The 26127-nt window shown below is 43.0% G+C and overlaps 1 protein-coding gene across 5 annotated transcripts in view; it reads right to left on the bottom strand.

The window, feature by feature from the left end:
• Window positions 1–11242: 11242 nt before the first annotated feature.
• btbd16 (BTB (POZ) domain containing 16) overlaps window positions 11243–26127 on the bottom strand; it is a 69448-nt gene continuing 54563 nt past the window's right edge. For 3 of the 5 annotated variants that reach the window (XM_078224366.1, XM_078224367.1, XM_078224368.1), the window contains 2 exons: window positions 12952–13140; window positions 11252–11464 (listed from right to left, as the gene is read on the bottom strand). In XM_078224366.1, coding sequence (XP_078080492.1) covers window positions 11396–11464; window positions 12952–13140 — 258 coding nt within the window. In that variant the 3' untranslated portion in view covers window positions 11252–11395. Of the gene's footprint in view, window positions 11465–12951; window positions 13141–16942; window positions 17117–26127 lie in introns of those variants that run through there. The other 2 variants (XM_078224365.1, XM_078224369.1) reach the window with 2 other exon arrangements.

The raw sequence follows: 26127 nt of genomic DNA, 5'->3' as shown, positions 1-26127 counted from the left end.
TAGAACAAAGAACAAAGAAAATTACAGCAGAGGGACAGGCCCTTCAGTCCTCCAAGCCTGCACCGACCATGCTACATGACTTAACTAAAACCCCATCCTTCTGGGGACCATATCCCTCTATTCCCATCCTATTCATGTATTTGTCCAGACGCCCCTTAAAACTCAGTATTGTATCTGCTTCCACTACCTCCCCCGGCAACAAGTTTCAGGCACCCACCACCCTCTGTGTAAAAAATCTGCCTTTTTAACCTGTGATTACCCCTCTCTCCAAGCACACTGTTTGTACCTGTAAAGACTTGGTTACCTGTAAAGACTCGCATTCCAATCATTCTTCACATTCCAATCTGTAATTATGTTGCAATTGTGTCTTTGTCTATATATGCCCTGTTTGTGAACCTACCTCCACTCACATAATGAAGGAGCAGTCCTCCAAAAGCTTGTGATTCCAAATAAACCTGTTGGACTTTAACATGGTGTTGTGAGACTTCTATCTGATAGATGGACCTTTTCTCTCCAAACCATCTCTCCTTATCACATAATTTCTTATCTTTCTTTATTTTATTGACATGACTATGACCTCTGAACATTCCTTGCTCAGCTGCAAAATATGTTGTCCTTCATGTTCTTCATCCTGCCTTTATCCTCACTCTGTTGAAATCTAGGTTCATTGTGCAATCTGTTACTCTAACTCATTCATTAGCAGTACTTAACTATAAAGCTCCCTACTCCCCTCGGTTTTTATTTCCCCCTTGCAAGACTCAAGCTTTTAAATCCCAACCTGGGCATCATATCTTCACAGTTTCTTGATATATCTTGCAGTATGAAGCTTGGTCTTTCATCTTGGTTTCCTACAGAAAAATGCAGCACCCATCCAATTCATTCAGGTCACTGAATTCAGCGTTTGATAAGGTCCCCCATGGTCGGCTTATGATGAAAGTGAGGAGGTGTGGGATAGAGGGAAAGTTGGCCGATTGGATAGGTAACTGGTTGTCTGATCGAAGTAAGAAGTCTCACAACACCAGGTTAAAGTCCAACAGGTTTATTTGGTAGCAAATACCATGAGCTTTCGGAGCAATGCTCCTTTGTCAGATGCAGTGGTCTCTGTTCTCAAACAGGGCACAGACACAGAAATCAAATTACAGAATACTAATTAGATACTAATCAGTATTCTGTAATTTGATTTCTGTGTCTGTGCCCTGTTTGAGAACAGAGACCACTCCATCTGACGAAGGAGCATTGCTCCGAAAGGTTATGGTATTTGCTACCAAATAAACCTGTTGGACTTTAACCTGGTGTTGTGAGACTTCTTACTGTGCTTACCCCAGTCCAACGCCGACATCTCCACATCATGTCTGATCGAAGACAGAGGGTGGTGGTGGATGGAAAATTTTCGGATTGGAGGCAGGTTGCTAGCGGAGTGCCACAGGGATCAGTGCTTGGTCCTCTGCTCTTTGTGATTTTTATTAATGACTTAGAGGAGGAGGCTGAAGGGTGGATCAGTAAATTTGCTGATGACACCAAGATTGATGGAGTAGTGGATGGGGTGGAGGGCTGTTGTAGGCTGCAAAGAGACATAGATAGGATGCAAAGCTGGGCTGAAAAATGGCAAATGGAGTTTAACCCTGATAAATGTGAGGTGATTCATTTTGGTAGGACTAATTTAAATGTGGATTACAGGGTCAAAGGTAGGGTTCTGAAGACTGTGGAGGAACAGAGAGATCTTGGGGTCCATATCCACAGATCTCTAAAGGTTGCCACTCAGAGCTGTGAAGAAGGCCTATAGTGTGTTAACTTTTATTAACAGGGGGTTGGAGTTTAAGAGCCGTGGGGTTATGCTGCAACTGTACAGGACCTTGGTGAGACCACATTTGGAATATTGTGTGCAGTTCTGGTCACCTCATTATAAGAAGGATGTGGAAGCGCTGGAAAGAGTGCAAAGGAGATTTACCAGGATGTTGCCTGGTTTGGAGGGTAGGTCATATGAGGAAAGGTTGAGGGAGCTAGGGCTGTTCTCTCTGGAGCGGAGGAGGCTGAGGGGAGACTTAATAGAGGTTTATAAAATGATGAAGGGGATAGATAGAGTGAACGTTCAAAGGCTATTTCCTCGGGTGGATGGAGCTATTACAAGGGGGCATAACTATAGGGTTCATGGTGGGAGATATAGGAAGGATATCAGAGGTAGTTTCTTTACGCAGAGAGTGGTTGGGGTGTGGAATGGACTGCCTGCAGTGATAGTGGAGTCAGACACTTTAGGAACATTTAAGCGGTTATTGGATAGGCACATGGAGCACACCAGGATGATAGAGAGTGGGATAGCTTGATCTTGGTTTCAGATAAAGCTCGGCACAACATCGTGGGCTGAAGGGCCTGTTCTGTGTTGTACTGTTCTATGTTCTATGTTCACTGTCTGATATCATTTGAGAGATCATACAGCAACTGGACATCTTCTTTACCTGGGGGTTCCTATCAGTTTCAGACAGAATCTGCCTTAAAAGGTGCATTGGAAATATTAATGTATGTGTATTCCAGAACAGAATACTTCAACAAAATTTAGGAATTATCATCTTCTCACAATCGAGATATGAACACATTTGTAAAGGTGCAATAATTTGGCATAAATTAGCAGTTTTGTTGCCAAAGAGCCATACAGCCAACAATGGTTGACACGTTAAATATATTGGAATTTAGTGGCACTGATTTCAAGCCAAGAGCAACAATAAAACAGTTTCAACAGCTTTTCAGTTCACTGACATGTCTTTCAAGTTTGAGTAACAAATTTGAGTTGCGTAACAGCTATTGAGTGCAGGGATACTTTTAAAGTACGTGTAGATAAGTGTGGTTCCTTTCCATTTATACAAAAGTTGGACTAAAACATTTACTGGGTTTGCCAAAAATCAATGGGTAATACAAAAAAGACAATCAAAATACTAAGCTCAATTGGTTATTAATTCTGCTATTTAAGTGCTGATTTTGGACGTATCAAAGATTCGCAATCAGTATTGTATTATTCAGGAAAAAAATTTAATATACACACACATCACACTTTGGTACCAAAAAACATACTAAAAGTTCGCTTCTGAGAAGCTGCACTGAATTTTCCGGCTCTCACTGCCAGCAGAATCTCACGGTGCCACCGATGGTAACCGTCACGGTGGATTTTCCGGCAGCAGGAAGTGCGAGCCATGCAAAATGGCGTGGACAATGGCAGGACCAGAAGCTCCTGCCAGTGACCAATGGTGAGCTCAGCCATTGGGAAACATGCCTGGGGGGGGGGGGGGGCGGGGCGGCAGGTGAGAATCCCATTCGTAATTTCCTTACCTTTAAGAATTGTTCACAACTGATCCAGGACCTGCCTTTGTATTGTTATTTTTTTCAAAATGTATATTATACACCATGCACTCTGTTTTGGATTTCTGTATCCATCACTTTTTTTCCTTTGTTGGTCTGTTTCTTAATTTGTTTCTTTTTTTAATCCTATCCCTTCCACCACTGATCCACCTCCCCCCCCCCCGCCCCCCCCCCCCCCCAACACCCCACTCCGTAATATATTCTATCTCTGCCACTGCAGTCATGATCTTTGTGCATGTGTGTTTCTCTTTGTAGCAGTTGGCATTTTTGCAAGAATTAGTTGAATCACGAGTAGTTAAAACTAATATCAACTTTTCAAGTGAAGCGAGATTAGAGATGTGGCCAATAATGGAATCAATGTGGGGGAAAGGAGACAGCTAAGAGGAAAGGGAAGAGAAGAGGAGAGAGGTGATAAGAAGATTGGAGGAGAGTGGATGATGGAGATGCGGAGGGAAAAGGGAGCTGGGGAAGGAGAGGGTACAGGAATGATGCAAGAAGACAGCGGAGGAAGAGAGTAAGGGCTGAGGAACTCCACTTGGGACCAGGGAGCGGCGCGGGGTTGGAGGGCCGAAGGGCCTGTTCCTGTGCTGTATTGTTCTTTGTTCTTTGAAGGGAACGGAGAAGTGTTTCAGCAGAGGGAAACAGAAGGAAGAGGTGGAGGGAGGAATGATTTGCTGAGGAAAGAAAATTGAGATTTGGGAGGAGGGTTTGTGGTATCCAATAGCTTTGAGCAGGAAAAATGCATCCATTGCAGGAAGGGGTGTTGTGTGAATGGGAAACACAATTGAAGGGTTCATGATCATTGCAGAAAGGATAGGGGTAGCCGATGAGAATTAACTGTAGCGGTGGATTGTCGGACAGGCGGGTTGGGGGGGGTGTGATTGGCAACCAGGGAATATCAAGATCGGGGATGGGATTGAAATCTAGTTCATCGTGGGGGCTTTGGCAAACATTACATGAGAATTTCTCATAAAGACTCTCTCTTTCAACCTTACTGGACCCTGACGGTGCATAGGTCAGACCGCCTTATCTGCACGTCGTTGGACTGTGGGAGGAAACCGGAGCACCTGGCAAAAATCCGCACAGACACGGGGAGAAGATGCTGACTCCACACAGACAGTGACCTAGGACCGGAATCAAACTCAGGTCCCTGGTGCTGAGGCAGCAGTGTTGACCACTGTGTCACCGTATTGCACTCCATTAAGACTAGCCAACTGAAAAGCAAACAGTCCTTAAAAAGCAATGATGCATATAAATGGGCTGAAAAATGTTCTACCTTATTATTAAATTATTCTCAGTGTTAATTATTAATATTTTCCCAGGAGCTTGAGGCTTATAAATAGTTCACTTTTCGAAAACTGAATAAAGAAACAAAATTTACTCTGACAGATCTTTTCTTTTAGTAATGTAATTTTACTACTGTAGAGGGCTGACTAGAAATATATTTTTCATTTCATCATTGTAGAGATGAAAGACTTAGGGCAGAATTTTACGAGATTGATTCCAAGTGTCCACCTAGCGTGAAACCGGGAGAGTTCCTGACCTGTTTCTTGGGTGATTTTTCACCACAATCTATGACTCATAAAACAGGATTGGCCTGGATGTCCACACAACTGGAAATTCATATGATTGTCATTGGTTCATGGGGAACTTCTGAAACTGCGCCACTTCTGGCTTTCCTTTGGTCACATCAGATGTTACAAGTTTGGTGTGAATGGTCTTTGAAACTTGCTGAACCTAATTTCAATGCTTGGCTGCATATGGGTCAGTCAGCTGCAATGTTTTCCCAAAACAGGTGATCTGGAATGCAGTTCAAATGCAGTATTAATGACTTTAAAGCTGTCAGTAATCTCTTTTAGGGGGCGGCACGGTGGCACAGTGGTTAGTAGTGCTGTCTCACAGCGCCAGGGACCCAGGTTTGATTTCTGGCTTGGGTCACTGTCTGTGTGGAGTTTGCACGTTCTCCCCGTGTCTGCATGGGTTTCCTCTGGGTGCTCCAGTTTCCTCCCGCAGTCTGAAAGATGTGCTGGTTAGATGCATTGACCCAAACAAGCACCGGAGTGTGGCGACTAGGAGAATTTCATAGTAACTTCAGTGTGCTATTAATGTAAGCCTTACTTGTGACTAATAAATAAATTTTAATTTTAACTTTAGTAGTTCTCCAAATCTGAGTGCAACTTCTAAAGTTTGCACTTGCCCAGTTAAACGTGGAACTCAATAAATTGCTTTCAGTGATGCTATGCTTCTCCAAAAAGTGCAATGTATAACAGGATAGGAATATTCCAGAATGGAAACTTGGTTCAAAAGATCATAACTTTTATTTTTTTAGAAAACGTGGAGGAACAGAGTGTCAGAAATGCCAATTAGCTTTTCACACCAAAAAAATAATTTATTAAACCTGATAAGTTTTATTATAATACAGTACTCCTTCATCCCTCCTTATCTTCACAAATATACACAGATTTCAATGATAACATCCACTCTAAAACTAAATGGCAGATGCCACACAATCAATCTTCAATGAATTTCTCCTCAAATTCACCCCAGATGATTGCCACACAAGTGTTTCCAAGCTCCACTCGCAAAAAGACATGCTTTAAAATCTTAGAATATAGAATCCCTACAGTGTAGAAGGAGGCCATTCGGCCCATCGAGTCTGCACCGACCACAATCCCACCCAGGCCCTACCCCCCTATCCCTACATATTTTACCCGCTAATCCCTCTAACCTACACATCTCAGGACACTAAGGGGCAATTTTAGCCGCACATCTATGGACTTTGGGAGGAAACCAGAGCACCCGGAGGACACCCACGCAGACACGAGGAGAATGTGCAAACTCCACACAGACAGTGACCCAAGCCGGGAATCGAACCCAGGTCCCTGGAGCTGTGAAGCAACAGTGCTAACCACTGTGCTACCGTGCCGCCCTTCTTTCAGACTTCCATCAACTGTTTTCGTCAAGAATCCACCTCCACGTTTTCCCATTCTCTTTTCAGTATTTGTTTTGAATGCTCCGAATTGTCTTGAAACTCCAAAATCTAGCCATCAATTGTTCCACAAACTGTAGTAAGGTGTCATAAACCTTAGATCCACTTCAGATAATCTTTCTGGCTTCTCACTGCTCTGTCTTCACTGAATGGGGCTCTGTTCTCATTCCAGATCCTCTTTGTTCCTTTAACTTCAGACTTCTTGAAAACTCCTCTGCATTTCTCTAGTTTCCTTGCTGTTTCAATTTCTGGTAGTTGCTTCCTTACCCCTTACTCGACTGTCTGGCTTTTCTTTTATCAGCTCTGAGAGATGTTCCTCTTTCCCTCTGAAGCTCCTACTCCTCTGGCTTCTAGTTTAAAACTAAACTCAAAAAGATATTTTCCCTAAACGTGCCCCTGGTTACTAAGCAACATCTCTTTCCTTCTCCAAGCTTTAATTTACCTTTCATATCATAAACATCGTGAAGCACAATAGACACAAACCTAAACCACCCATCCATACAATTTAACATGAATCTTTCTAGAGTTTTGCCCTTACCTGCACAAAACCAGTACATTAGACCACTTAAATGTACCCTTATTTCTAATATTTAACAATACAAATATTGCTAATCTATTCCTGACAGCATCATTAAAGTTCCCCAGTCTGCAATCAAATGGAAATCACTGAAAAGATGAGAACCTGCCTGGTTGTTCTATTAGGCTTGCTGTACAAATCCTTGACAAAGTTACATCTTGATGAATGAATTGTAACTGAATGTTTACTGGAGAACAAAGTTCATAATTACTGCTGAACAGCACCATTGGCCCTAACAAAATTAGTTTTATATTTGTGCAATGTCAAGTTTGTGATAAAACATGATTCAAAAATCACATTTTTAATAACTTATTTAAAAAGGTTGTTTGTCATGTTTCTGCCTTAATCCCATGTATTTATCTCAGTTATTTGTTGCGCTGTCTGTGAAGTTTAATTGAAAGTGCGATCATCAGTGCATTTTCCTTCCTGGCTGCTGTCTGTGAGAATACTTGTAGGTGATTGGCTGCTTAACCCATTTGATGACATCAGTGTTGCCAGACGCCTGACAATCCCCTCTGCTTGCAACTGGATTCAAACTAATATCAGATCAGGAAAACCCATGCTACAGAGAGTGTGAGTGAGAGTTTTGTGGATCATTGACTACGCTATCTGAGCCTTTGGCCAAAATCTTCTTGTCCCACCCACCACGGGAATCATCACAGATGGGACAGTAAATATGACAGACAAACCAAAGGTCCTGGACTTGCGGATAACGAAGAGCATTGTCGGGCAATACAGCAGGATATAGATAGGCTGGAAAATTGGGCGGAGAGGTGGCAGATGGAGTTTAATCCGGATAAATACGAAGTGATGCATTTTGGAAGAAATAATGTAGGGAGGAGTTATACAATAAATGGCAGAGTCATCAGGAGTATAGAAACACAGAGGGACCTAGGTGTGCAAGTCCACAAATCCTTGAAGGTGGCAACACAGGTGGAGAAGGTGGTGAAGAAGGCATATGGTATGCTTGCCTTTATAGGACGGGGTATAGAGTATAAAAGCTGGAGTCTGATGATGCAGCTGTATAGAACGCTGGTTAGGCCACATTTGGAGTACTGCGTCCAGTTCTGGTCGCCGCACTACCAGAAGGACGTGGAGGCGTTAGAGAGAGTGCAGAGAAGGTTTACCAGGATGTTGCCTGGTATGGAGGGTCTTAGCTATGAGGAGAGATTGGGTAAACTGGGGTTGTTCTCCCTGGAAAGACGGAGAATGAGGGGAGATCTAATAGAGGTGTACAAGATTATGAAGGGGATAGATAGGGTGAACGGTGGGAAGTTTTTTCCCAGATCAGAAGTGACGTTCACGAGGGGTCACGGGCTCAAGGTGAGAGGGGTGAAGTATAACTCAGATATTAGAGGGATGTTTTTTACACAGAGGGTGGTGGGGGCCTGGAATGCGCTGCCAAGTAGGGTGGTGGAGGCAGGCACGCTGACATCGTTTAAGACTTACCTGGATAGTCACATGAGCAGCCTGGGAATGGAGGGATACAAACGATTGGTCTAGTTGGACCAAGGAGCGGCACAGGCTTGGAGGGCCGAAGGGCCTGTTTCCTGTGCTGTACTGTTCTTTGTTCTTTGTCCATTTACCCGAGGTGGGAATATCTGGGTCCGGGGACAGGCTGGACCGGAAAATTCAATGTTTTTGTTGACACGTTTGAGATCCTTGATGTTTACCCTAAGGCCTGAATAGTGCTTGTCAAGTGAAACCACCACTTGAGGATAATCTTCAGAATTTATTGTCCAAACATTTGTAAGGTAGAACAAAAAATGGAATCCTCATGAATGCTGTGAATGCCTTGAAGCTATATAAAGGTGATGACTATTACTCACGGGATCCTGTTATTCAAAACAACGCAACTTGGAACTCATGGAGAGTGTTGACTCAAGACAGTGACTAGCACCATTTTGAAAAACTATTTAACACTGCTTTGCAAAGATTTAGCAAAATGCACCTTTAAAAGTGAAAAATTACTTTTCATCTTTATAAAAGCATGTTGTCGGGGAAAAGCCCTTGTGCAGGAAATTAGCACATTCAAAAGGAGGAAGCTAGATGTCAATGGAACTCACAGAGACCGACATCGATGTGTTTTGACATTGATTTAGTTTACCAGCGAAGGGGTGTATAAATGGAACCTTACAAGTAAATTTTTCTTATAGATTGCTGCTTTTCCAGTTTGTTAATTATTTCAAAAGGTCAGTTAAAAAATCTTCTGGAAAATACTCTGTATGAATCCATTTTCTTTCTTTACCAATTTGGGCAATTTGTCGTGAAAATACTGAAAGGCCGCTGATTTAAAAGAAAAATAAGCTTTTGTCAAGCTTTTGTTCCACAATCCAAGTCGAAGACCTTTAAACCACCCCCACATATTTCATTAGCAAGAACCATTGTGTTCTCAAACTTATAAACCAAGATAGAAGCTTCATTGTAAAGCTGGATCAGTTCACTTATTAAGAACTCAAAACTTCTTTTTGATATGAATACCAGAATAGTCTGCATTCAGAATAGTTCCAGTTGCTTTTATTACACAGAAGTCTAAAAGGATGCCTTGTTCGCTTCCTTATTCATATGAAAAATAGATGTGAAATTCTTCAGCTTTGAGCCTGATTAAGGACAATTTTCTAAAAACAATAAACAGCCTTGAAATATAATGTTAAGTAGAGTTCAGATTTGAAACTTAGGCTTCGGTTTGCTAATATGGATTCCTGGGTTTCTGATGCTTTGTACTTTGTTATTCAAACATCAAACCAACTGAGAAAAATAAGATTCAGATTTATATTTGACTGTGGACCATCTGATTTGCGCCCAAAGACATGGGGAAAAATCCCTGTGGACTATTCCCAATCAACCCCTATGTAGGCAGCTTTTGATATGACGATGCATGGAATTTTAGAAATGAAAGTGTTAGGCTGGTTACGAGATGTATTCCTGCCTCCTTGTTCCTGACGGCAGTAGCACATGTAGTAACATGCCTGACAGGAAATGTGGTAAGGCTGCTCTCTTCCATCTCCACTACCTTGCCGTTGAGTGTGGAAATCATGGAGAGACAAGTCTCTGATTGTCAACCTCCATAATGTTTCAGCTACCCCCTTGATGTTGATGGTGGCTCCAATGCGTTCCCTCCAGCCCTACTGCTTGGCCTCAGTAGCATTCACTGTGGTCACACGGTGTGGGCTGCCAGTCTCCTTCACAGTGAGCCATACTGTCCTGAGCTCCCATCTCGGGAATCCACCCAACATTCCTAATAAGACAGTGAATGTGGAAATGGAATAGTAACTGGCTACTGTCACATTAGATCAGAAGGCACACTACTGAAACACAAGGCTTGAGACTCAACATTAGCCCCGACTTCAGGTTACTGATGCCTGCAAGCAAATGCCTGGATCTCCCATTTTTTCAGTCACTTGCTTCTGGGTAGTTTAAAAGTCACTCTTACCAATTTAACATTATTTTACAATATAAATACAGGAAAGTTTAAGTTTTCTTCTCAGAAGTCCAAAGATGTGCGGGCTAGGTGGATTGGCCATGCTAAATTGCCCCTTAGTATCAAGGGGACTAGCTAGGGTAAATGCACGGGGTTATGGGATTCTGGTCGGTGCAGACTCAATGGGCCGAATAGCCTCCTTCTGCACTATAGATTCTATGATTCTAAGTTACCAAATATTTATCAGGACTGTCTCTGTTGGTTAATTCGCTGCCACTCAAATTCTCGACCTTTTGTAATCATACCAATCAACAAAATACACTCCATGAATGTGTGAGCTCCACACATGATCCTATTTATTTGTTCCACACACAACTGAGGAACAGTGGACTTTTCTGTTTAACCAAGGGGGAAGTGAGCATTTTCTGCTTTTCATTTTTGACAAAACTAAAATCCTGAACTGCTAAATGCAAGGCTCCATTTTCAAATACTCTTAAAGTTTAATGTCTATTTATTAGTGTCACAAGTAGGCTTAGATTAACACTGCAATGAAGTTATACCACAGTAATTGCTGGGGGGGGAGGGGGGGAGGGGGGGGACACAATGCAAAGGTCTGTTGTCCTCGGGTGGGATTTTCCGATCTCAGGGCAAACACAGTCGGAATTTTTTTAAAAAATCCCGCCCTTTATGTATCTTTCTGATAAAGCATCCACAACTGAAATAATGATTACTCTGCCCTCTTCACGGATGTCACCTGGCATGCTTTCTAGCATTTTCTATTTTTGTTGTTTAAGCTTTCCCATGTCCTCTAGCTGGCACTTTAGATCACGGTCTTCTGCAATGAAAAGGTTTCGCCATTCAAGTTTGGAGTCTTGGCAAAATAGAAAAGAGAGTTCACTACAGTTTTGCAGGTACACTTTTACTAACAGAAAACCCACAAAGGTAAAGTGTAAATGTCATCCTCTCTGGACTGAAATTTTCAAATCAAGTATTTATTAATTAATGGTGTTCCATTCGCTCACTACTCAACACACCGAGGTACTTTGCTTTCTGTTACTTTTCAAGATACAGGAAAAAGAAGAGCGAAGGTCACATAAACAGGCATTGTTAGTCCAGCCACCAACAGGACCTGAGGAAAACATAAGGAGCATTAATTTTCTTTGCCACAAACAAAATGATAAAAATAAGTCAATTTTAAGAGAACACGAAAAGCTGTTTTTATGTTGTGGCCTTTGTCTTGCAATCAGGCAGCAGTCTTGCTGCAGAGCATGCTGCATGTATGCACTGGCTGCCCTGACATTTTGACCAGTACAAATCATGATATTGTCGACTTTGTCCATCAGAACACACAGCAACATGTCACCAACTAATGCTGCAGCGGAGCACTTATTAGGCCATTAAGATGAGCAGAAAGATCCAGCGAGAGATAGATCCTCCTCGCCAATGGTTAAGAAATTGTCAGGTATGTGTCTGTTACAATGGTCCTTGCCACAGGTGTGAATGGTCAAGGAGAAACATAAAAAAAGCCTATGAATCTCCGCAAACCGTGCATTGAGCAATACGCCATACTTAGTAAATTAATAGGAAATTATTGTTACTATGCATGGGCCAGAATTTTATATCCCCGCCGCAATGTGCTTCCCCACTGCTGTCTGTTCCTCTCCCCCACCGGATGTGGAGGGTCATTTAAATCTCTGTCCAGTTTGGCGGGACTGTAATATCCCACCTGGCGGGAGGGGCTGTAAAATCATCACCTTGGTTTCACCATCATTTCCCCAATGCCCCTAATGGTATTTTTTTTATTCATTCATGGGATATGGGAGTTGCTGACTTGGCCAACATTTATTGTCCATCCCTAATTGCCCTTCAACTGAGTGGCTTTCTAGGCCATTTCAGAGGGCATTTAAGAGTCAACCACATTGTCATGGATCTGGAGTTACTTGCGGCATGGTGGCACAGTGGTTAGCAATGCTGCCTCACAGTGCCAGGGACCCAGGTTTGATTCCTGGCTTGGGTCACTATCTGTGTGGAGTTTACATGTTCTCCCCGTGTCTGCGTGGGTTTCCTCCGGCTGTTTCGGTTTCCTCCCACAGTCTGAAAGACGGGCTGGTTAGGTGCATTTACCTCAACAGGTGTCGGAGTGTGGCGACTAGGGGAATTTCACAGTAACTTCATTGCAGTGTTAATGTAAGCCTTACTTGTGACTAATAAACTTTTACTTTACTTTACTTTGTAGTCCAGACGAGGTAAAAATGGCAGATTTCCTCCCCTAAAGGACAGTCGTGAACCAGATAGGTTTATAATGACAATTGACAATGGTTTCATGGCCGTCATTAGACTTTTAATGCCATGTCTTTTTGGAATTCATATTGTACCATCAGCTGTGGTGGGATTCAAAACAGGACCTCCAGAGTATCACCCTGGGTCTTTAGATTACTAATCTAGTGAAAATACCACTGCACCACTGCCTTCCCCCATTGGCAATGACCGCATCCATTGTATCACAAAATGAAATATCACTTTGTTAATTCTCAACGGTTAGGTTACATGACTACAATTGTAATTTTAAAAAACCAATGGAAAATTATCAATTAAGACATGGAAATAGTAACTTACCTCACTGTGGCTGGATTTTTTGGTAACACCAAATTTCTGGCATATGTAACCAGTGCTAAAGACTTGCCATTTTTCATCTATCATTGCCTGCACTTGGATCTCATACTTCACTGTCCGTTCATGCCGTAAGCTGAAAGCATTGTGTTCAGTAATTCTAAAAGGTATACTTGAGTCTGCAGGATTTATTCTCTGGAATGAATGAATTTATTCATTTAATATAACAGATTAATTTCAAGACTCGTGGATTGTTTGAACACTGTTTTCAGTACTAAAAGTGAGGGAGCACGTGAGCAGAGGTTGTGGTATAGGGAGAAATCTGGGAATGCGGTGGTTTTGGCAGATTCAATGGCTGATCTTTATCATCATTTTTCAAAATTCCATTTTCTGCCGAGCAGCCAGCAATATTGGCAGACTGGGGGAATGACAAGAATCAGCAGGAACTATGAGGGATCGCACACAGCAATTGAAGAAAAACAGGATATGGATGGGGCTCTTGAGCATGATAATTGTGAGGAAAAGGGAGATTGTGGGCAGAAGGATAGGTGGGGACCAGTAAACAGAAGATAGGATTGCAAGCAAAAGGGGAAACTTAGAGCACTCTTGGGGCGGCACAGTGGCACAGTGGTTAGCACTGCTGCCTCACAGTGCCACAAACCTGGGTTCAATTCCAGCCTCAGGTGACTGTCTGTGTGGAGTTTGCACACTCTCCCCGTGTCTGCATGGGTTTCCTCCAGGTGCTTCAGTTTCCTCCCACAGTCCAAAGATGTTTAGGTTAGGTGGATTGGCTATGCTAAATTGTCCCTTAGTGTCCAACGGTGTATAGGTTATGGGATTAGTGGGGTGAATATGTGGGGATGACTGGGATCGGGCAGGGGGGTGGGCCTGGGTAAGATGTTCTGTCGGAGAATCGGTGCAGAGTCGATGGGCTGAATGGCCTCCTTCTGCACTGTAAGGATTCTGTGATTCTAATGGGAGAGGGGAATGTATTGGAGGTTGAAGGTTCAAGCTCAGCTCATTGCAGCAGTGAGGAAAGGTTACAATCAGCTGAAGGTTTGACTTGAGAGGTCAGGGAAAGAACTCCTGCTCCTTCAACGTCACATGCATTACTACAAAAGGTATTTATCTGCTCAATCTATCTTCTCTCATCAGCATTTAGCTGCCAGGTTTCTCAAGCCTCAGGAAAACAGGCCAGACAACATTAACTTTAAATCAGGTTCTCAGCCGGTTTCAATATTCTAATGAGGTATCGCGCCTCAAACATAGGACTTATACATGCCATGCAACCCACCTCCAAAACAATGGTAGTAGGTGAATATGTGACAGATTGAGGTCATATTACCTGATTCAAACTTTGCAATCCACTGTGCAGATTATGAGGGGAATAATGTTGGCACATTATTTCTGTAAAAAACAATATTCTCCTATTCTTCATGCAAAGATAAATAACATTTATATATGTATATATATATATATACGGTGAACTTCTACCACCCGTTCATGCCACGTTCCTGCTACAATGAAGTTGGAGACTTTGGCAATAAACCAAATCTCCGTTCGCTGCAGCGGGATAGGAAAATTCCACTGGCGTGAACGGTTGGAAAATTCCAGTCGAAGATATTGAATGAAATGAAACCAGAATATTATTCACAAATTTGTATAATGAATGTAAATATTGGGCATACCCAAAAATCCACACAAATCCATTAAAGGTCCCAGTTATAAATCTATTTGCTTCGATCTTTTCTCAATGTAATTCAACCAAGGTGCTCCAATTACATACAATGCTGGCCACTAACATTTTTCCCTCCCACTATATTGTCTTGTTTTTGCAAAAATCAAGAGCCTGCCCTTGACTTTTCAGATTTCGCTCTTCTTTAACTGCAAGCACTTGTGCCAAAATGAATGTTCAGTAGGGAAGGCAAAATACCTTTTGCATTGAGAACAAGTTGATATTACTCCCAGGCAAGCACAGTCCAACATCTCTGCACTCAGGAGGGTGTATAGTTGTCAGTCAAGGACATAATCTGTTGCTGTTTTCTCTGCTACGAAGGTTGAGACACAAGTTTCTCTACTCCATTTCAAAGGAGAAATTATTTATGAAAACATAGCTACATTGAACTGAAGTGTAATGTTACCAATTAGAGCTGTATGGATTCAGCCACATCAGCATGACATAGCAACAGTACAGACAAAGGCCTGGACCCATAGAAATGGAGGATCTGGCCTTGACGAATTCCACTGGGGATATCACATGTGAGTTACTTTGTTGATCTGTCTTTCTTTCTTGCACAGTGAATATGGTCTGGATTTTACAACCTCCCCCCCTACCCCCCGCCGACCCTGCCACTGGGTGTGTTTCCAGCAGGTGAAGGGGGGAGCCACTTAAGATATGATGGGAGGCCACCTCACTGCCATCCCATCCACTCTCAAACTGGTGCCCATAATACGATAGGCAGACAAGTGCCTGCCTGGCAGCCTGCCTGCCACTTTGAAAAAAAGAATGAACGGGCAATTGAACAAACCAATTGACCCGAATATGATGCTGCCCATGGCAAAATGCAATTGGTGTAGGCAGGTGTGCACCTCTTTGTGCCCCCCTGCCTGGCCTCCCAAACCCATTCTTCCCCCGTCCCCTCATGAAGGGTTCACCATCTCTCCCCTCCTCCCCCCACAGGGTGCCTGATTCCTTCCAGCCCAAACTCCCAAGACTTATCTTAGTTCAGGATTCATTCTGTGGTGTGCTTATAGTCCCTGCAGTACCCACTACTGAGTTCTGGCACTGCTGGGACTGTCTGAGCTGCCAGCAGTCTGTTATATCTGTGGGGCAGCCTTTTTTAAAGTTGGTCGGTTTGCCACCAAATTTACTAAAGGGGCTGGGGGGGGGGGGGTGAGTAATCCACCACTACCCTCCCCATAAAATTTACCCTGTATGTTTAAAGTAAATCCATTTTACTAAGTTTTTTTACACTTGTGGTAAATGTATTTAACTGCTGTGTCAGCCTTTTGTGCATGCCTCTGTGTTTCTTGTTGATGCGTACTATGCCAAGATTCGGTTAGCCGACAGAACAACACTGGTGTGTGGCTGCCTGCCATCTGTTGAGCTGCAGGGGGTTACAGATGTTCTTGTTCCATGTAACAGTAATGGATCCATATAATTCTGATGGATCTGCATTAGTGCTGGGGGTTTCCTTCTCACTGTGTGTCTCATAGTCCCAGCAATGCCAGAACTCAGTAGTGGGTGCTGTTGGAATTCCAAGCAGGCCCCAGGATGAAGAATAATGAATCTGAGATAAGACCTGGGCATTTGGCTTGTCAGGGATCAGGTACCCTGGGGCGGGGGAGCCTGTTGGGGGTGGGGGTTGTTGGTGGTGGTGGCGGACTTCATGGTCATTTGTACAGGGGTCTGTGATAACACGGAATCCGTGCCTGCACGATTGCCAGCTGGCTGCTTATGTGCTACACAATGCTATATGCACAACTGCACACTGCAGTAAAAACAACTATATGTCCATCCTAATCATAACATCTCCAGTGGTTACATTTATGGAGACAAGTCACACTTCAGGTACTGCATCCCCTCCATTGAAAAACAAAACCAGTGAAATTTCATTGAAATCCGGCATGGGTGCTGAGCATGATGGATCTTTCCCTGCCCCAGCTCAATGCATGTCAACCTATGGCAGTCCCTTATGAACTTGTAGCATACTCCCTACTTACCGCTGCACAATTATTCACCCTGCGATTTCTCCTCAACTTGACCATGTTTTTCACTTGTAATGCACATATCTGTGCTGTTACAAGTTGAAGTGATGAAGGTGATTGATGTTTAGCTTAGCAGTGCTTTTCAGGTGTATCTTAGGGACCACTGAGTTCACCTTGCTCTCTGTAGAAAGCAGATGGTACGCTGAATATGTAAGCATTTGTGCAATGTCACTGTATACCTTAATGTGCAGTTCTGCAGTGTGTATGAATAAATGGATTTAACATATCTTCTAAATCAAATTGATGATTCCATGCTAGAACTTCCGTGCACTGTTCAAATCTTCATAATCCAAACATCTTCTTGATTCTCCAATGATTCATCTGTTCTCATATATATTGAATTGTATGATCCACTATTCGTTCCGGGCAATACACTTGATGATGAGCCAGCTTTGCCTTGAAACTTAAGAGTTGTGGGGAATGAAACAGAGTGCAAATTGGACCATTGAAATTCCTTCATGTAGCACATTATCTTCCCCATCATAGCACATACAATTTCCTCTCCAACAACCTTACTTACCATTTCCTTATCCATATTGCTCAATTAGTTGTGGGTTTTTAAATATTCACCTTTAATCCTACTCTCTTTCTTCATGTGTGTATGTGGCCTGTGCTCATACCTTGTGATTTATGTGTGCCCACATTTTTCAAGCTTTCCCAGACCTCGAAACAAGTTCTCCAAGCTGACAGCAAATTCTGTCTTTCAGCGTTAACTGCCGTGCTAAACTGCCTGATTTGCATATTTTGAATGAGGGCTGCCAACACCCAAACCTGCTGATGTTACAGTGGTTAGGAACATAGGAACATAGGAGCAGAAATAGACAAATTCAGCCTTTCGAGCCCACTCCGCCATTCAATCAGATCATGGCTGAACTCTCCTTAGTTGCAAATTCACCTCCCCAACTATTCCCCATATCCCACCTTCCCTTTTTTTTAATCAGAAATATATCTATCTCCCTCTTGAAACCATTCAACAATTCAGACTTCACTGCGTTATGGGGCAGCAAGTTTCACAAATTCACCACCCTCTGCGAATAGTTCCTCCTCATCTCAGTTTTAAATCTACCACCTTGGAACCTACACCTTTGACCTCTGGTTCGAGATTGCCCCATAAGAGGAAACATTTGGTCTACATTTACTTCATCAATCCCTTTTAAAATTTTATACACCTCGATCATATCCCCTCGCATTCTTCTAAACACCAGTGAGTACAAGGCCAAACTGTTTAATCTCTCCTCAGGTGTCAACCCTTTCATTCCCAGAATCAATTTGGTGAACCTCTTCTGAACTGTTCCAATGCCATCACATTCTTCCTCAAATAAAGAGATAAAAAATAGACACAATACTCCAGATGTGGTCTCACCACACCCTATAAAATTGCAAAACACTTCTCTACCTTTATACTCCAATCCTTTTGCAATTAATGCTAACATTCTATTTGCCTTTAACACTATGTGCTGCACCTGCATACCGACTTTCTGTGATTCATGAACAAAGACACCCAGATCCCTCTGCCTGGACGCATTTTGAATCTGCTTTCCATTTAGGTAATAATTTGCCTTTCTATTTTTTCTGCCAAAATGGATAACCTCACACTAATCCACATTAAACTCCATCTGCCAAATTTTGGCCTATTCTCCTAGTCTATCTATATCTGTCTGTAGAATCTTTATATCCACTTCACTGCCTGCTTTCCCGCCTATTTTAGTATCATCCACAAGTTCTGCTATGTTGCATTCTGTCCCTGCTTGCAGTTCATTTATATAGATTGTAAACAAATTATATAGATTGTTTCAAAAACATCCTGTGCTTTCCCAAAACCTGAAAATTGACAAACTTTGCGACATATTTGATCTGTTGACTGCTTGAAAAACATTAAAAATCATAGAATCATAGAATGCTTACAGCACAGAAGGCAGCGATTTGGCCTGCTGTGTCCATGCCAGTTTTCTGCAAGAGGAACTCAGCTAGTCCTGCACGCTGTGCTTTAGCCCACTGCTCTGCAATCCTTTTCTCTTCAGCGATTAATCCAGTTCTGTTATGAAAACCACGATGGAATCCGCCTGCACCACATGCTCAGGCAGTGCATTCCAGCCCTTGTAACCACTCACTTCACAAAGAAGTTTTTCCTTATGTCACCTTTGATTGTTTGTCATTCCTGCTAACTCGGTGCCTCCTGGCTCTCGACCCATTTGCCAATGGGAACATTTCTCCTTATCTATCCTGTCCAATCATGATTTTAACACCTCAAACAAATCTCCTCTCAATCTTCTCTTCTATAAGGAGAACAGCTCCAGCTTCTCCAGTCTACAATTGTAACTGAAGGCCCTCATCCCTGGAACCTACCTTGTATATTTTACACTCTAATGGCTTCACACCCTTCCTAAAGTGTGGTTCCAATTCAGACCAAACTTGTGTTTTATAAAGGTCATCATAACTTCCTCTTTTTGTACTCTTTACCTCTATTTATAAATCCAAGAATCTAGTCTGCCTTATCTACCGCTTTCTCTTGTAGCCTGGTCCTCTTCAATGATTTGTGCACATATACACACAGATCTGTCTGCTCCTGCAACCCCTTTAGAATTGTACTCTATTTTACTTTGCCTCTCCTCACTTTTTCTACCAAAATGAATCCCTTCACACTTGAGTTACAGAGAGGCAAACTGAACTTCATTATTTTCCTTGCCATCTATTTGTAAGCAGGGATATTTTAATTTTTTAATAGGTTGTGGTGTTTTTCCCTAAACCCTATATTTGTGAAATCAATTTTAAAATGTCTTTCAGCAAACTCTCTTTCGGGTCAGATCAGAAATATTGTTTATTCATGCATTCAAACCTGGGGGATGGTTGTCGCAACTACTCGTATATGTACAAGCATACAAGGAGATAGGAAAGAAAATAATTTTACAACTAGGAATAACAAAACAAAAAAACTCATAGAAATGGATATTAATTCACATGAACTGTGGCAGCAAAAGAGACTCGAGGATGGTATGTTGCCTACCGGATGCCAGGGACCGTGTTTTCCGGATTCTTAAGGGGGAGGGGGAACAGTCATAAGTCGTGGTACACATTGGTACCAACGACATAGGTAAGAGAAGGGATGGGAATTTAAAACAGGAATTTCGGGAGCTGGGCTGGAAGCTGAGAGCCAAGACAAAACACGTGGTCATCTCTGGTACGTTACCGGTGCCACGTGATAGCGAGTTGAGGAACAGGGAGAGAGTGCAGTTAAACATGTGGTTGCAGGGATGGTGTAGGAGGGAGGGTTTCAGCTCTGTGGATAATTGGAACACATTCTGGGGAAGGTGGGACCTGTACAAACAGGACGGGGTGCACCTGAACCAGAGGGGCACCAATATCCTGGGAGGGAAATTTGATACGGCTCTTCAGCGGGGTTTAAACTAATTTGTCAGGGGAGTGGGAAAAGGAGTTGTAGTCCAGAAGTCAGTGTTGAGGGTGGTGAGGTATTGGGGAAGGTATCAAGGTCAAGGGTGGGTACCGGTACACAGGAAGGTGGGTTGAAGTGTGTCTACTTCAATGCAAGGAGCATCCGGAACAAGGTAGATGAACTTGGGGCGTGGATTGGTACTTGGGACTATGATGTTGTGGCCATTATAGAGACGTGCGTAGAACAAGGACAGGAATGGTTGTTGGATGTTCTGGGGTATAGATGTTTCAGTAAGTGTAGGGAAGCTGGTAAAAGAGGTGGAGGAGTGGCATTGTTAATCAAGGATAGTTTAACGGCTGCGGAAAGGCACTTCGAGGGGGATCTGCACACTGAGGTAATATGGGCTGAGGTTAGAAATAGGAAAGGAGCAGTCACATTGTTAGGAATTTACTATAGGCCCCCAAATAGTAATAGAGATGTGGAGGAAGAAATTGCTAAGCAGATTATGGGAATGTGTGGGGGGTCACAGGGTAGTTGTCATGGAGGACTTTAACTTTCCAAATATTGATTGGAACCGTTGTAGGTCAAATAGTTCGGATGGGGCAGTTTTTGTGCAGTGTGTGCAGGAGGGTTTCCTGACACAATATATGGATAGGCCGACAAGAGGTGAGGCCACATTGGATTTGGTACTGGGAAATGAACCGGGCCAAGTGTTAGATTTGGTGGTGGGAGAGCACTTTGGAGATAGTGACCACAATTCGGTGTCTTTTGTTATTGCAATGGAGAGGGATAGGGCCGTATGGTAGGGCAAGGTTTACAATTGGGGGAGAGGTAAGTATGATGTGATTAGGCAAGAATTAGGAGGCATAAGATGGGAACAGACACTGTCAGGGAAAGGCACTAATGAAAAGTGGAACTTTTTCAAGGAACAAATACTGGGTGTCCTTGATAGGTATGTCCCTGTCAGGCAGGGAGGAAATGGCCGAGTGAGGGAACCGTGGTTCACGAAAGAGGTGGAATGTCTTGTGAAAAGGAAGAGGGAAGCTTATGTAGGGATGAGGAAACAAGGTTCAGATAGCTCGATTGAGGGTTACAAGTTAGCAAGGAATGAGCTGAAAAAGGGGCTTAAGAGAGCTAGGAGGGGACATGAGAAGTCCTTGGCGGGTCAGATCAAGGAAAACCCCAAGGCTTTTTACTCTTATGTGAGGAATAAAAGAATGACCAGGGTGAGGTTAGGGCCGGTCAAGGACAGTAATGGGAACTTGTGTATGGAGTCAGTAGAGATAGGCGAGGTGATGAATGGATACTTTTCTTCAGTGTTCACCAAGGAGAGGGGCCATGTTTTTGAGGAAGAGAAGGTGTTACACGTTAATAGGCTGGAGGAAATAGATGTTCGGAGGGAGGATGTACTGGCAGTTTTGAATAAACTGAAGGTCGATAAGTCCCCTGGGCCTGATGAAATATATCCTAGGATTCTTTGGGAGGCAAGGGATGAGATTGCAGAGCCTTTGGCTTTGCTCTTTGGGTCCTCACTGTCCACGGGGATGGTGCCAGAGGACTGGAGAGTGGCGAATGTTGTTCCTCTGTTTAAGAAAGGGAATAGAAATGACCCTGGTAATTATAGACCAGTTAGTCTTACTTCGGTGGTTGGTAAATTGATGGAAAGGGTCCTTAAGGATGGGATTTACGACCATTTAGAAAGATGCGGATTAATCCAGGATAGGCAGCACGGATTCGTGAAGGGCAAGTCGTGCCTCACAAATTTGATAGAATTTTTTGAGGAGGTAACTAAGTGTGTTGATGAAGGTAGAGCAGTTGATGTCATATACATGGATTTTAGTAAGGCGTTTGATAAGGTCCCCCATGGTTGGCTTATGATGAAAGTGAGGAGGTGTGGGATAGAGGGAAAGTTGGCCGATTGGATAGGTAACTGGCTATCTGATTGAAGACAGAGGGTGGTGGTGGATGGAAAATTTTCGGACTGGAAGCAGGTTGCTAGCGGAGTGCCACAGGAATCAGTGCTTGGTCCACTGCTATTTGTGATTTTTATTAATGACTTAGAGGAGGGGGCTGAAGGGTGGATCAGTAAATTTGCTGATGACACCAAGATTGGTGGAGCAGTGGATGAGGTGGAGGGCTGTTGTAGGCTGCAAAGCGACATAGATAGGATGCAAAGCTGGGCTGAAAAATGGCAAATGGAGTTTAACTATGATGAATGTGAGGTGATTCATTTTGGTAGGACTAATTTAAATGTGGATTACAGGGTCAAAGGTAGGGTTCTGAAGACTGTGGAGGAACAGAGAGATCTTGGGGTCCATATCCACAGATCTCTAAAGATTGCCACTCAAGTGGATAGAGCTCTGAAGAAGGCCTATAGTGTGTTAGCTTTTATTAACAGGGGGTTGGAATTTAAGAGCCGTGGGGTTATACTGCAACTGTACATGACCTTGGTGAGACCACATTTGGAATATTGTGTGCAGTTCTGGTCACCTCACTATAAGAAGGATGTGGAAGCTCTGGAAAGAGTACAGAGGAGATTGATCAGGATGCTGCCTGGTTTGGAGGGTAGGTCTTATGAGGAAAGGTTGAGGGAGCTAGGGCTGTTCTCTCTGGAGCGGAGGAAGCTGAGGGGAGACTTAATAGAGGTTTATAAAATGATGAAGGGGATAGATAGAGTGAACGTTCAAAGACTATTTCCTCGGGTGGATGGAGCTATTACAAGGGGGCATAACTATAGGGTTCATGGTGGGAGATATAGGAAGGATATCAGAGGTAGGTTCTTTACGCAGAGAGTGGTTGGGGTGTGGAATGGACTGCCTGCAGTGATAGTGGAGTCAGACACTTTAGGAACATTTAAGCGGTTATTGGATAGGCACATGGAGCACACCAGGATGATAGGGAGTGGGATAGCTTGATCTTGGTTTCAGATAAAGCTCGGCACAACATCGTGGGCCGAAGGGCCTGTTCTGTGCTGTACTGTTCTATGTTCTATGAACCTCAGAGTCCAGTGAGGGTTCCTTCATGGGCAAGTTAAAGTTAAGACGGGTTCAGCTGGCTGAAAGCAGGAGTTGATGAATTCCTTCCTAGTTAGTGATGATGCCACAAGATGAGGCTGATGTACGGAGACTTAATCCACTCCCATTTTTTCACTTTTGGATTAATTGTTTCTGTCAATATTTCCCTTCAGTAATGTCGCTTTCTCCTGCTCTTCAAATAGCGCCAGACAAAGTGATCAGGCTCAAAGTAGTTGGAGGATTTTGAGGTGTTGCATGATTTGCATGTTCATGAGTTGGTAAACAAATGTTGGTATCTTGAAGGTGAAGCATCAAGAAAGACAGTCAGAGTTCTGCCACTTCATAGAAACATTGAAATAGAGAAGATAGGAGCCTGCTCTGCCATTCATCACAATCATGGCTGATCATCCAACTTAAAAGTCTAATCCTGCTTTCCCCCCATAACCTTTGATCCCATTCGTCCCAAGTGCTATATCTAGCCACCTCTTTAATACATTCAACGTTTTGGCACCAACTACTCCCTGTGGTAATGAATTCCACAGGCTCACCACTCTTTGGGTGAAGAAATGTCTCGTCATCTCCATCCTAAATGGTCTACCCCAAATCCTCAGACTGTGACCCCTGGTTCTGGACTCCCCCACCATCGGGAACATCCTCCCTGCATCTATCCTGTCTAGTCCAGTTAGAATTTTATAAGTCTCTATGAGAGCCCCCTCATTCATCTTAACTCCAGCAAAAACAATCCGCACCTAGTCAATCTCGCCTCATACATCAGCCCCACCATTCCCGGAATGAGCCTGGTAAATCTTCGCTGCACTCCCTCGAGAGCAAGAACATTCTTCCTCAGAAAAGGAGACCATTCGGCTGCATGATGACTTTTGGGCAAAATCCAAAACATGTAACATCTGTCTGAAAACTATGAAGGTGACCATAACTCTGGCCCAAATCTTTCGATCAGTGTAGAAACTGTTGCGTTTGATGCTGATCGGACAGACAACTGTCTACTTATCTGGTTACCATTAAAAAGACCAAACATACGATGCAGCATCTGGAAGAACTACCTTAGCATAGGAATCCACAAAGGAACCTGAGGGGAGGATCAGTGCGGAGCATGTGCCCACTCTTCAACTGTACTAGCTAGTTTATTCTGGTGAGTATTTAAAGGTCCGTGTTTTAATGAATGAGTGTGGGTTAGTGAATGGATGAGCGAGTGGGAGAGTGGATAAGTGAATGGATGGACAAATGAGTGAGTGAATGGGTAGGTGGGAGAGCTCTTTGGAGTTTTTCTCTGGTGATTTCCTTCTGCACCTTTGACTCTTCTGATTTTTCCTTCAGTTTTCTAGGATTCTAACTTTATTCTTCAGCCTTTGCGAGGTTTTAAGTTGTTTCATTCGCTGCCACCATGTTATAAGGTGTTGGACACAGTTCAGTACATCCTTTGAGGTATTCATAGTTTTAGGTAGTTCAACAGTAAATAACTATTAACTACTAGAAACTATATACATAGGTACAACAATGGTCCATGCTAGGAGTTGCCTCCATGCTTGCTTCTACATATAGCTCTATCCAACAGTACTTTGATTCCTCTGTGTGCATAATCTGTTCTCTTATATCACTGAATGGGTGGTACTTATTCAGTCCCATATTAACCTTTTATGTGCCAGACCCTTATACTTCACCTCCCCCCAAGTCTTCATCCAGTATATTTTAAAGGTACACCAGTTTATCCCATGTACTACATTGCACACAATGTAGTACAATAATCAACCTGTATCACAAATGCAATTTCCTTGGCCATCAAGTCCTTGAGTAGAACTTGAACCCAAAATTTCTGGCTTGAAGGTAGGTTCACTACCAATGCACCACAAGACCCCCTTTATGTTCTGCTATTTCCTGCTGAATAATGGGTTCTAGCATTTTCCCAATGACAGATGTCAAACCAACTGGTCTACAGTTTGTTGATTTCTGTCTCCCTCCTTTCTTGAATAGCAGTGTTCCTTTTGCAGTTTTCCATCCCACTTGGACTTCTTGAGAATCTAGGGTATTTTGGAAGATTATAACCTATGCATCTATTATGCCTCACAGCGCCAGGGACCCGGGTTCAATTCCCGGCTTGGGTCACTGTCTGTGTGGAGCCTGCACATTCTCCATGCTGGTTACGTGCATTGGCCATGCTAAATTCTCCCTCAGTGTTACCGATGCCAGAGTGTAGCGACAAGGGGATTTTCACAGTAACTTCATTACAGTGTTAATGTAAGCCTCCTTGTGACAATAATAAATTAAAACTTTAAAAAAACTTGACCAAGACCTTTGCTCCAGTCAACTGGTAGACACAGGAAGAACTTTCTCTTTAAATCAAATCATGTTTTTATGTGGAAAATGTAAAATAAAACCTTAAATACTATGACTGCTACAAGTCCTGTACTTACACTGTATTACAAGTAAATGCTTCTACTCCCCTATAAATCTATTATAATAAGTTTATAAGCATAGATTTTCAACTACTAATACTTATCTAATGGTCCTCTGGAGATGTCTCTACCCACTCATACTGACCGGGCGGAGTGGGGTCAGACTTCATCAAGCTTTGAGCTTGAGGTTTCCTTCTTCTTACTTCTGTGGTTCTCCTTCAAGTTCTGCTTCAAATTCAATATTTATCCTCTGACCCCAGCTGAAAAAAATGCATTCCCACACGTAGGCACTGGCCATGGATATATTGTTCAAATTTATTGCAGACTGCCTGACCTTAGGGCCAGTTGTCCTCAGCCATTCTGACTCCGTTTCATATCTGGCTCCTGTCCATATGGATGAGTCAGGATTAGGATGAGTTTATTATCAGGGATATGTGTTGTTTTCCATCCTGCTAATTCATCATGGTCAGCCTCCCCTTTGAAGATATCTATTGCCCAGTATCCTGCTGATTTTATATTGCCCATCGTAAAATCAAAGACATTTGTGGCAAGTAAACATAGGTCACTTCTTCTTGTGGCAAGTAAACATGCTCACCAG

The sequence above is a fragment of the Mustelus asterias genome, chromosome 11 (genome assembly GCF_964213995.1).
Source record: "Mustelus asterias chromosome 11, sMusAst1.hap1.1, whole genome shotgun sequence".
Taxonomy (NCBI): domain Eukaryota; kingdom Metazoa; phylum Chordata; class Chondrichthyes; order Carcharhiniformes; family Triakidae; genus Mustelus; species Mustelus asterias.
This window is presented reverse-complemented; position numbering and strand designations above follow the sequence as displayed.